This window comes from Adiantum capillus-veneris, chromosome 10 (genome assembly GCF_014529385.1).
Source record: "Adiantum capillus-veneris isolate H3 chromosome 10, ASM1452938v2, whole genome shotgun sequence".
NCBI lineage: Eukaryota > Viridiplantae > Streptophyta > Polypodiopsida > Polypodiales > Pteridaceae > Adiantum > Adiantum capillus-veneris.
Window position 1 is genome coordinate 143895798 of NC_140940.1, and position 12076 is coordinate 143907873.

General features: G+C 44.0%; 1 protein-coding gene across 2 annotated transcripts in view; it reads right to left on the reverse strand.

Moving 5' to 3' along the window:
• Positions 1-5429: 5429 nt before the first annotated feature.
• Positions 5430-12076, reverse strand: part of LOC147449780 (RING/U-box protein) — a 37679-nt gene continuing 31032 nt past the window's right edge. Inside the window, exons 4-12 of one of the 2 annotated variants that reach the window (XM_086522136.1) lie at positions 10453-10523; positions 10267-10339; positions 10031-10143; positions 9883-9948; positions 8747-9745; positions 7531-8629; positions 7295-7369; positions 6306-7190; positions 5430-5902 (exon numbers count right to left, since the gene is read on the reverse strand). In XM_086522136.1, the coding sequence (XP_086378262.1) occupies positions 5678-5902; positions 6306-7190; positions 7295-7369; positions 7531-8629; positions 8747-9745; positions 9883-9948; positions 10031-10143; positions 10267-10339; positions 10453-10523 (3606 nt within the window). In that variant the 3' untranslated portion in view covers positions 5430-5677. Of the gene's footprint in view, positions 5903-6305; positions 7191-7294; positions 7370-7530; positions 8630-8746; positions 9746-9882; positions 9949-10030; positions 10144-10266; positions 10340-10452; positions 10524-12076 lie in introns of those variants that run through there. The other variant, XM_086522137.1, reaches the window with a different exon arrangement.

Sequence of the window (12076 nt, forward strand, 5' to 3'; positions counted from 1 at the left end):
CATAAAGGTCTGCAACGCTTGCTTCTTTGGGCCGTGCCGAAAGTGACACAAAGTCTTGTGTGGCTCCTTCGATGCTTCAACTTCGTCGAGAGTCATGCTTCTTTCTTCTTCAAGAATCTCCATGGCTGAAAATTCCTGAAACCATTTCCAACACAAAACCATGAACATACCTATTCCATGTAAAGTGAGTGGAAAAAATAATGTCGTCCTAATAGACTGTGCATGCAAGATGAACAAAGAGACGGAGTGCCAAACCGTTCACCACACACACGCAAACAATGAGATCGAATCTTGTCTTGCTGATCCAAATCAATCAACTGTGGCAATTCACAACGGAAATGCCCATGCTTGATGCTCATACTTTCATGTGCTCTTTCTACAACTGTGTCGTGCCAAGGAAGAGACATGGAAGGTGACTTTCGTGAATGCAAACATTTCATCTTTTAATGAACAATCCGCATACATCCGTGCTCATTCATGAGTGAAATGTGCTCAACGTACAAGATCTCATGCCTAGGAAAAGGGATCACATAAAGACGCTAACTAAAATACAGGAAACGATCACGAATGAAACACTTGAACAATGCGTGCTGACTAATCATTCGAACACATAGTACTTCCTGTAAGGGTTCTTTCTTGCTTTGTTCTCACAATACAATCTTGCTTGTCTTTCTTTGTTCTCGTGCTCGTGCTCACGCTCTATGACTGCCATTCTTTCTTCGTATTCACGATCTATGGCTGCCCTTCTTTCTTTGTAGTCACGATCTATGGCTGCCCTTCTTTCTTTGTGTTCTGACTTCTTGTCCATAAACAACTGCGGCAACTCCTGCATAGGAGTTAGTGCGATCCTTGGCATAGATGGGGAAGGGGGAGGGTCGGAAAAACCTCCTGGTGAGAAAAAAAATTATTCACCTCTCTCATGCTCATCACCTCCAAGCGAAGTATCCATGCCGCTTCGAGTGATGACCATCCACTAAAGTCGTGGGTTTTTGTGGTCTGGGGTTCCTAAGTTCCCAAGGAACTTGGGTTCTTGGGGGTCTTGGTTCTTGGGGTTCTTGAGTTCTTGAGGTTCTTGCGGGTCTTGAGGTTCTTGCGGGTCTTGAGGTTCTTGCGGTTCTTCTTTCGCTTGCAATCTGTGTTAGAGAAGGATCTTCTCTTCACCCGAGTTCAGCTCTTTTCTGCGAGCGCACCCCTTGGCGGCCTTGAGGTCACACCAAGGTTGCTTTTTCCCACCTCACGTCGATTGGCCGGCCGCTAAGTGCACGGTCCGCTCTCAATGAGTGAAAAGAGAAACAAGGGGGGGCTGGACAAGCCCTTCTTTTTTGGATTTCTTGTCACTCTTCAAAAACACGATTAGGGATCGACACGCCCAAGAGGACTTGGGTTACGTGCGACCGCAACAAGCAAAAAAAAAAATCTTGTGGTTCTTTCCTTGAGTGACATAGAACACTGCCAAAGCTCTGATACCAATGTAAGGTGCAACGGAATGAATGTTGAACCTTGCTCAAGATGAGTGCTCCAAACTGTGCTCAAGGATTCCTTTTACTTATGGAAGGGAGAGCCTTCCGTTCTTTTATGAGAGAGTGCAATGGACACAAACAAAGTGAATGAACACTGTGAATGAAGGTGCTGAGACTGAGAGATAGAGAGAGAAGAATACGACACCAGAATGTTGTCAAACCCTCCTCCGAAGGCCCCACTTTCTATGGCGAGACCGGTCTACTATTGATTGCACAAATCTCTACAATGCTTGGACTTGCCGACGATGTCGACGACGATGAGGACGATGACGAGACGGGTTGGAATTTGAAAATGCTGATGGCTGAAATCTGCAAATCTTTATCTGCTGAATTCTGATACTATGTCGGTGACGATGTCAATGACGACGATGCGACGACGACGCGCTGAAAACGCAGATGCTGAAATCTGCGTTTTCCGGGCTGAAACTGCAAACTTTGATGCATCCCACCGTGCGGCGAGGAACTGTTGCGGGAAGGTGAGATCTGCGAGGTTTGGGGGTTCTACTCAAGTACTGAATGCTGAAAACTGAAAATGCTGGTGCTACTGTGGATTCCGTCGCGAAGGAATTGCCAAACGCTAGGTCGCCTGCTGCTCCAAAAACGCTAGGGTTGAATTCTGCTGCTGGGGGAAAATCCACTAACGCTAGGGCTGATCTGTTGTTGTTGTGCAAATCTGCTATCGCTAGGAGTCTTCTGCTTCTTGCTGTTGCCAAGCTGTTGCCAATGCAAAAACGCTGGCTGATCTAGTCCAAAAACGCCAACCTTCTGCTGTGATGCAAAAACGCTAGGCCTCTTGGGGGTTTTGCTGAGAAGTTGCTTGTTGAGCGTGTGCTCCTGCTGCCTCTTCTGCCAGAAAGTGCTAGCGCTAGGTTTGCTTATATGCAAACTTAGCAAAATTGCCCTATCTACTTTCCAACGGAGGTCACTTAAAAATATTAAGTGAAAAATGTCTAAAATAGGGAAAATAGGTCTATGCACTGTAAAAGTGCTACTGATGGGATTTGACTGGAATCTGATGGTCATGTTGTGTGCAACCAGAGGATATGCATCTATTCTAAGTATCTGGACATGGACGGTCTGCGAACACACTCACAAAAGTGCCAGATCACTTCCTATTCTAGATTGACTTGACTGAACTGAACCCTGGTCATGCTGTAGCTTGTCCACAGACACATAGGGTTGGTATGATTGAACTGTTGTATGTGGGGTCTCCCAAGACTGTCCCAATCTCGAAACCATTCCCGGATAGACGCGGGAGGTACTCTCCTCAGGCCGGGGAAGGAAACCAAAATGGGCAAATCTGCTTCCTCAATAAGAACACCAGAAGCTTGATCAACCATGGCGCCATTGTCTTTGAGTTTTACATCAATCATCACATCCCTATCCTTACTATTCTTGAGCTGAATGTTCTCAACCCTATAGTCCAGTACAACGTTGTTCTAGGCATGCCAAGGCATCCCTCAAAGAACATCACACCCTTCCGGCATAATGTTGAAGTCCTCGTGTGCCCTACGTAACCCTATTAATGCAGCCTCAGCTTGCCAATGGCAAGAGTTACAACGACTTCATGTCCTAGTGTGGCTAACGTTGCATCCATCTGTGGCCCCATGTCTTCACGCTTGATTCTCAAACAAGCCACCATACCTATCGAGATAAAATTGGCCTCGGCATCGCTAGCAAAGAAAATTATGGCTTCTTGATCTTGAACTTTGCCCCACGTCCTACATAGCTCTGTATTGGGATCAATGTGATCCTTGCACGTCCCCATGAAATCTGGTATAAGTCCGTCCTTGGTTTTCCCTTAGCTCGATCTTCTATCACTTTCGATGTTTCTAGTTTGTCTTCAATCTTCTCTTTCTTAGGATGCTTGGCGAAGATGTGCCCATTTCTTCACACATGAAGTAATTTCCTTGCAAGTAATACTCCGCTTTCTGCTCAGTAGATATCTGAGAGGTAATATATTTCTTCGTCTGCACCAACTTCTTGGATTTCATACTTCTTTCTCTGCAAGTTAGTCACTGGCTCATTTGTAGAATATGTCAACAATACTATTCTCAACTAGAAATGGTCCATAGCTCCATGAGTCGTTGTATACTTGAAGACCTCTGAAGCGAGTCATTGTATACTTGAAGACCTTTGCTTCACACAGTATCTTTATATCTCTTTAGGTAAACCGCAACATACCATTCCATTTGCTCCATTAAAGAGATTTTTTCGAAAGAAGCCATTGGAAAAAATGTATCCCAAATCCACTTATTATAAGTGGAAATAGTGTCTTCCTCTTTCATCCACAGATGGTTCCAAGCCGTCAAAATGTCAGCTTCAAGTAGCAAATAAATGAAAACAGCTTCTTGAACTTCACCCAGTTTCCAAGCACTTTCCCATGCAAAAACAACGTAGACCACCAAGTCTGGACATTCCCTTTCAGGAGGGACGCAACCTTCCGAACCTTCGAGGCTTCAGTGACATTGCCTTCGGAGAAAGCGGTGTCAAGCTGCTGAATAAAAGACGAGGCTCGAGGCGTATCCTTGTGGCCGAAGAAAGTGTCGAACTTTATGCTTTGGCTCCCATCCTTGAATTCCTTCTTGCCCTTTCTCCGCTCAAAGTTGTCGAACTTTGTTCCCAAATTAGATGACTCCTCTTTTTGTTGAAGGTGGTCCCAAGGTGTAGGAGTGCTAAGAAGCCAACGTCGTTAGTAGAGCCAATGTCTGAACAACAAAGTCTTTCGGGATCTCCTCTTCCGATACTTCCATTTTTTCAACTCCCATTGATCTTCCTTATTCGGAGGAGGAGGAGGACTGGTGTCATCTTTAAAGTGAACATGTTGACGAGGCTTGGGCTCGGGCTTTGATGCCAATGCAAGGACATGACCATGAACTGCCATAATCACAAAAATCGACCAGCTGCCTCGAGCCCTCGTGCCATGTGCACATTGCGTTGGAACATGGACAAGCTACTGCTACAAGATCTAGTGTGGCATTTTGTGAGCCACGTGCATGATCACGCACATCATACCCTCACTTGCACAATAGAGTCACTTAAGCATATAGGCATATGAACAATCACTTACGTCATTTATTAATAAGTGACTTAGACATGACATTTATAAAAAGTAGGTAGGGAAAATGGCTAAAAAACCTATAAAAGAGTCACTTGACCTTCTGTTTTTACGACATCAACTAGGAACCACTCACCCAACAGCTCAGTACCAGCATTTTTCAGCCATGAAGCACCAGTGTTTTCAACCTCAGCATGAGATTCAGCCCAGCGTTTTTGCATCAGAGCAACCATGGCGTTTTGCATCAGCATCAACCTAGCATTTTTGCATCAGTACTAGATCCCCTCAACATCAAGCATAGCATTCAGCATTTTCAGCATTTTCAGCATAGTATCAGCATTGTGCAAGTAATCTAAAGCAAGTACTTGCTATGGCAACAAAGCAAGAGGGCTCTTGAGGGTGGTTGGGACGCGCGACATTTGGTGTCGTCTCTCATTTCTCTCTCTCTGCCTCTGTCTTTTATTGTGTTCAATTCAGTTTCTCTCAAGTGAAGTAAAGTAACCTTGTGTTTGTGCGAAGCACTAGATCTAAGCTAAAAGCCTTAAACCCTTCCGCTGCACTGGACACCTCATCCCTAAACCCATAGGTTAGAGTCTGGCGAATCTCCACCCAATCATCCTATATATATATATACACTTTCTATGTATAGCCCTTGAACCGGTGAACGGAGCACACCTTAAAGCTGAATAAGGCTATGACGGGGCTATGAATGGACAAAGTTCCACCACCTAAGCTTCAATTATTTTCCCAAGGACAACAAACAGTTTTCCAAAGAAAGTAGACAGGAAATTGGGTATTGTAAACTGGATTTTCACTAATATTATGGCACACAGTTTTAAGTTAACAACATAGGCACAAATACTACTCAGGTGGTCTGCTTATCAAAAAAAATGAGAGAGAGACCTCATCAATATGTTACAAAGCACCAAGCTCCTATTTTACGCTATCTAAAAAGCTTGTGGACGACTTTTTCCCCTATTTCGGGGGATTACATTGGCAACAAAGGGATTGAAGCCCAGGTGTACAACAATATATGTGCACTAGGATTGGGGTATAAACATCCTCATTAAAGTAAACAAATACCTTGGGGCTCATATATCTACTTAACACCAGGAAATATGTGCTTACTGTAGATCTCAAGGTATTGCTCTGCTAGCCTCCTCACCTTCTCACCCTCAACAATAAGAAAATCAGCAGACTTCGCTTGCGAGTGATGCTGCATTACTTTATTGGTCGTCTTTGTGACAGCCCACTTGTATTGCTCTGTGGTGATAATATGGCTTTTATGCAGAGGTCGTATGTGCTCCTTCACATACAACTCGACCTATGGAAATCAGAAAATAGAATTGTAAACCACTCAAAAAATGTTGTCAGCAAATTGCATAAGACATAACAGCTTTAGAGATCAACATAGACACTAAAGGATTCCTTAGCAACCACTACGCTGTCATTGCTAGTGCCAATATGGTATGATAGGAAGCAAACACATTAATGCAATCGTGTAGAACTCAAAGCACTTTTTTAAATGCAAGATACAGCTACAAGAAAATCGACAAAATGTAGATCTTGTTAACGGTTGAAGATAATTGCTGTTGCAATTGAACAGGAATTGAACAATCACTACTTGAGTAATACCATTAGGAGCATCTACATTTGCCTGCTAAGCCAAAAAAGACTGTATCAATGAAGCTTAGCAATATAGGAAGTATGTCAATGTAGTTACTCGCCTGTTTTGAGATCTTTTCCATTGTTTCAAGTGTATGCTGTTCCGCCTGTGTGCTCGCATCCAAAGGAAACCCCTGTATCATATCTGATGGCTGTTCTTGAACAGGCATACTGACGGCAGAGCAGCAATGTTCAGTTTCCTTCAAGTTTCCTTCCTCGCCAGGTGCAGGTTCAAGCAATGTATGTTGGTCACAATTTGCTTCTTGGTCCTGTGCTTTTTCCTCAATCATTTCCTTTTGTGCACCCAGTTCCTTATCTTCTGGAACCTTCTCAGTATCATTGTTGGCATCATGCCTTAAAGTACCCTGTATGCACGTTTCTTCATCCCTGACATCCTCCACTCCGTTAGAACAGAATTTGTCACTTCCTGTCTCAGTATTGGTATCGACAGAGTTTGGAAGAATACCAATAGAGTGAGAATTTCCTGCAGGAGGGCTGTTGCGGTCATTTGGACTTTCTGAGTCTAAATTACCATCAGAAGGAATACAGTCGATTCTCATTCCAGGAACTTCTGTCTCTGGTCCACCGCACGTTTCTGGTGGAGAGTCAGAAATTAAACCTGCGGCCTTCCAGGCCATGAGAACAGCCCGATCATCATTGTTTGAGGTTCCTGCTGCTTCAACAGAGGTTTCTGCAGCTGAGAAAGGTGAAAACTCTGCAGCTCTAACTGGCGATGTCTCTTCTGCTTTTACAGTGGCAAGCTTTGGCAAGGAAGTAAGGGCTTGTACACATAGATTTACATACACACCCTTGGAGTTTGATCTATCATAAATCTCTTTCTCCTTGTTGATTGCTTCTCTTACGGCAGCTTGGCACTCAGGGTTATCACATACGATCTCTGTTGGTGCTTGTTGAAGATAATGCTCAAGAAAACGATCAAGTTGAATCTGCAAGACAGACATCACTATAGGGTGTATTTAGGCCACTAAAAAGGCAAACATTGAGGAGAAAGACATCAGCTATACAGAGCAGAGTTTTAAGGCAGTAACACCTGCCTAGTTGCAGAGGGCACTTTGCTTCGCCGGTCAAATTCCACGACAGGCCTCATGTGCCCAGGCAGCTCTGCCTGTATTTATCAGGTTGTCAGATCAAAAGTGATATAATCATTAGATCAAGATTAAAACATGCACCGATGATGAATGTGAAGTTGCAGCACAATTTTTAGCTTTGCTACAACGGCAATCACTCAAGGTGGATAAATAAGCAGTGCTTATGAGCAAAACTCACCAACAATGACCCATTGTTTCTTTGGATTTTTTCTGACTGCCCAGTCTTCCTTGCAAGAACTTCCAGTGCCCATCTCCGCTTGTCTGTCTTTACAGGTTGATTCCCATCAGTTTCTCCTGTATTAGAAACTCCTAATGTCGTCGCACGCTTTGGAGGCCCTTCTGGCGTCCTTACATGATTTAGAGATTTACTCTGAGGTGCGTAAACAGGATTGGTCTTGGCTGTACTCTGCTCAGACAGAGGCTTTATATCCTTCTGCCTTGGTAACAGAGACGTGTCTGCCAGGTAAACTCGACTTTTCAGGGAGTTGAGCTCAGCTTTAATTGATTTTTTCGATTCCTGCATTGCTTCTTCCATATGAGCCATCTCTTGCTGCAGTAGAGTCTTACTCGATTCCCTGGATTTCTTCTCACGTGTTATCCTCTCTCTCCAAAAGGAAACATCCCAATCTCTATCCCATGCTTGGCGCCGCTTCCCAGAACCACCATACAGCTTCTTCATGAGGTTTTGCCTTGATGCATCTAGTTTGGATCCCGGCTTTTGAACTGCCATTCTCTTCACAGGACTCGGGTGCTGCTGCCTCAGGTTTGCTTGTGAGCTTTGAATGGCTGCTTTAAATGCTACAAAGAACTTCTCGTCTGCAACATCCACTTTCCTATCATCACCTAAAATCCCCAAGGCAGCTGCTTCTCGTTGTAGGTGTTGTCGCATATCATTCACTATTCTACAAACATTTTCATCTAGTGTGCTCCCTCGATAAACAATTTTCCTTGTCCTAACACCTTCGCTTGACCCATTTGTTGCACTAGTTGTATTCTTTCGTGCAATTACAACTCTCCTGTGACAGGGAGCAGGCCCCTGAACTAATTCTTTCAGCTCGTCCATGACCTCTGATTTTGGCTTTAAAACTTCTTGCACAGATAGGGCTTCTGGCTCTGAAGAGGTACAATAATCAGATTCGTTTTTAGCTCTGACTTCCTCGTTGATTGATCGTTTGACTAGCTCCCTCGACTCAGCAGCTTCCGATGGTATGCTATCAAACGAACTCTCTCGAAGATGCATCATTTGGACCTTTGATCTGCTACTTGGCAGAGATCTCCTGCACCCACAAAAGTCAGTCACAAAACTTCACCTGAAACAAAATCCAAATAGCAAGTGCAAGCACAGGCAGTCTGAAAAGATTGCCAACTGGTCAACATTTGAAGCTGTGGTATACCTGTCTTCTAATTTAAGCTTCTTTTTCCCCCTTTGTTCTTTATCAGGAAGGCTGCATGGAGGCTCCCGTCTCTTTGGAACTTTGTTCTGTTGTTTGCCAGAGACAAGCTCTTGCTTCAGGTTTTCGTCTTCCTGAGCCCTGTGTAACTCCCCCTTGAATTCTTTACCCATGCTTTCAGACAACTTTCCTACATCTGGAGCATTTTGGTTATCTCCAGGAACTTGACTAGAAGACTGTGCACAGACAACTGTCATGCTACTGGTGTTCCCCTCATCTTGGATTGGTGGGGATAATGAAGACTTTACGACCAATTCATGAGTTGTGTTCAAATGAGGATAAGTTAAAGAACACTCTATACCAACTGCAGGCTTCACCGGACATGTTTCTGATGGTTGCTGCATGACATCTGCACACGATGATGGTTCCTCTACTGCAACATCTTTCTGACCAGTAACCTCGTCAAATGCACTTGCCTCTGGCTCAGTTACAGACACATTTGAAACCATATTGCTTGTATTGCTTAACAATTTCTCTATGATACACATAGAGGGCACCACAGGAATCTTTTCTGGATCCAAAGCGGTTTCCAGACAACCTTCATCCAGGCTGCCTTCAATGCCCAAGCTGGGACTGCCAGCTGAGACACCTCGGTCTGCTGCTTCATTGCCCAAACTGGGACTGCCAGCTGAGACACCTTGGTCTGCTGCTTCATCCAACACAGACCCCTCTGGATCCACAGAAGTTTCCAGACAAGTTTCATCCAGGCTGCTTTTAATGCCCAAGCTGGTACTCCGAGCTGGGACACCTTGGTCTGCTGCTTCATCCAGCACAGACCCAAAGCTGGCATCCATGGAAACCACAACAGCCGTCTCTCCTTCATCGACAAAAGTGAAGGAGCCATCTTTATGCAGAGACAAACTCTTACTTGAAAGTTTAGATGAAAGATTCTTGGAAGCAGACTGAAACTTAAATAAGTCCAGAACACCTGTTCCTACACATCTGCGAGAAAATGCTACTTAATAGATGTAAAGGATTAGCCTTGAATGTCAAGTGCAACTTTGGTGGAAGATAAAAACAGAACTACACAATTTTTTCCAGAATCTCAATGATAAAGACAGAAGTTTGTTGAGAAATACCTTGGGCAAATCCATGATCTTTCCCCTTGAGAATCAGGGTTGTATCCAACACAAGATGCATGATACCTGCTCACAATATCAAGAAAAATGACAGGTAATTGACAAGTTGTACTCAACAAAGCACATGACAGGTAGCGTTTACTATTACCAGCAGTCACATGAATCGCAGGCAACTGAGATATCTTCCAAACCTGACTCTGCATCCTTTTCATTAAGCCCCTTCCGCACAAGACAAGCATCTCCATCAAGGCAAACTACTGCCTACAAAATCCCAACAAGAAAGGAGCCTCTAAGTTTTCTACCACGAAATGTCAGTAAAAATTCAGGTAGTTACTCCCATAGACCTGCATAGGTGTAGACAAACAAAAGAAGAGTTTTGCGTACATCTTCATCAATGAAAAACGATGGAAAGGAGAGTGTTCCATCTTCCTCGTGTTCATCTATCCAATCGTCAACCCTGTTTATCAGCTTGACACAAAGAGACAATTAGCACTCAAGTTGCAGCAAGCCTATCATCTATGTATCCAACTGTCAGAAAATGGCCTTGCATGGCAAAGATCGATCACTAACCTTTCCTGTCCTAGGAAATCAAAAAATGCATCTTGAGTTTCAACATCACTTGCATCTCCATCATCTGCTGCCTTTAATCAATATATCCATCAATCAAATTAGAATTTATTTCCTTTATTTCTGTCTTGCTTTCCTTTTCATCTATTACTACCTATAACCTTAACAAACAAAATGCAGCCTCACTGTCCAAAAGGTCACACAACCTGAAGATTCTTACATCCTCAAAACCTGAAAATCCCTTTTTTGAGCTGAAAAATGCATGAGACAAAAACATTGTCATCATATGTGACAATACCCTATTTACAATGTACATTACAGTGTTCTTATCACTCAGAACATTTTTCTAATAGTTGTAGCAAAGCAATAAACAGCACTTTAAGTTCAGTATTTTTAGGCTATTCAGGATACCTTCACATCTTCAGAGGTGTGTATGCCCTAATAGCTTAATTTTGTTTGTATTAATCCTTTCCATCTAATGCTTTTGTTTAGTGCCAGCTTTATTTTGCCCAAGTCTGTCCTGCGTCCTCGGAGTAATGATAAGAACTCAATGCATAGGCCGTCATGTCCAAGGGTGTGTGTGTGTGTGTGTGTGTGTGTGTGTGTGTGTCAGGTTATATAGGAGCTTATGGATCCCGTTGCTAAATATGCGCTCAACGCGGTGATTCTTTTTTTCCCGGGAAGAATGCCTACGGCTTAGGATGTAGGCCAATGGGTTGATTTCCTGCTGAAACGGCAAGCAGTCCGAGGGGTTTACTTCGGCGCGCGCGGGTTCTATGAAGTCTTGTTGGCCGACATGGATGCTCGGGACGCTTTGCTTGAAATGTCTCCTCTTTTCTTCAATACGCAGATGACTCATGTACTGCCCTGGGCTCTCACCAAGGACTATCAAAGTCTCATTCGTCAAAAGTGTCCTGTTTGGGTTGAGGTGGTCGATTTTCCTCGCACCTGGCGTCACTTCCTTCCTTTGCTTGCTACTCAGCTGGGCAAAGTCATTTGCCCTCCGAAGCTGGACGCAAATACAAACCGTTTTTGTATTCTGTGGGACACAGATATCCCCACACAAGGAGGTATTTCCATCGATTCTGGGGATGCAGTGGTTGGCAAGCGTCCATTTAAGCTTAAGTGGGGCAAGTTTGCAAACTCTTGTTTCCGATGTGGCAAATTCGGCCATATGCAGTCCGAATGTCCGGAACCCAACCTGCAACCACCGCCTTCAGTTGTTCCTACTCCTCAACCCCACTCAAATTCGAAATCTTCTGCTGACGTTCAAACCAAAGGTGTTTCAACCTCCTCTCCGACAGCCGGGGTGAATAAAGGCAAGGGGAAACAACTCCAATTGTCTGCACTTTCTGCCTCTCCGAATATTAAAGACAAAGGCAAAGAACCGGCTTCAACGTCCCAAGCTTAGATGTTGCCCAAGAAACCCGTTAAAGCTGCTACAGCCCGTATTTCGGCATCTTCTCTTAATTATGTGTCCCCTTTGAAGAATGTTGCTCAAAAAAAGCTCCCTTGTAATGACAACATGTCTTTGGCTGAAGCCTGGGACAAGATGGTCCGTTCTTATAAGGAAGTTGTTACAGGCGAAGCCTCTTCATCGCAAGGTGCTTTTACTTTCAATCTTCAA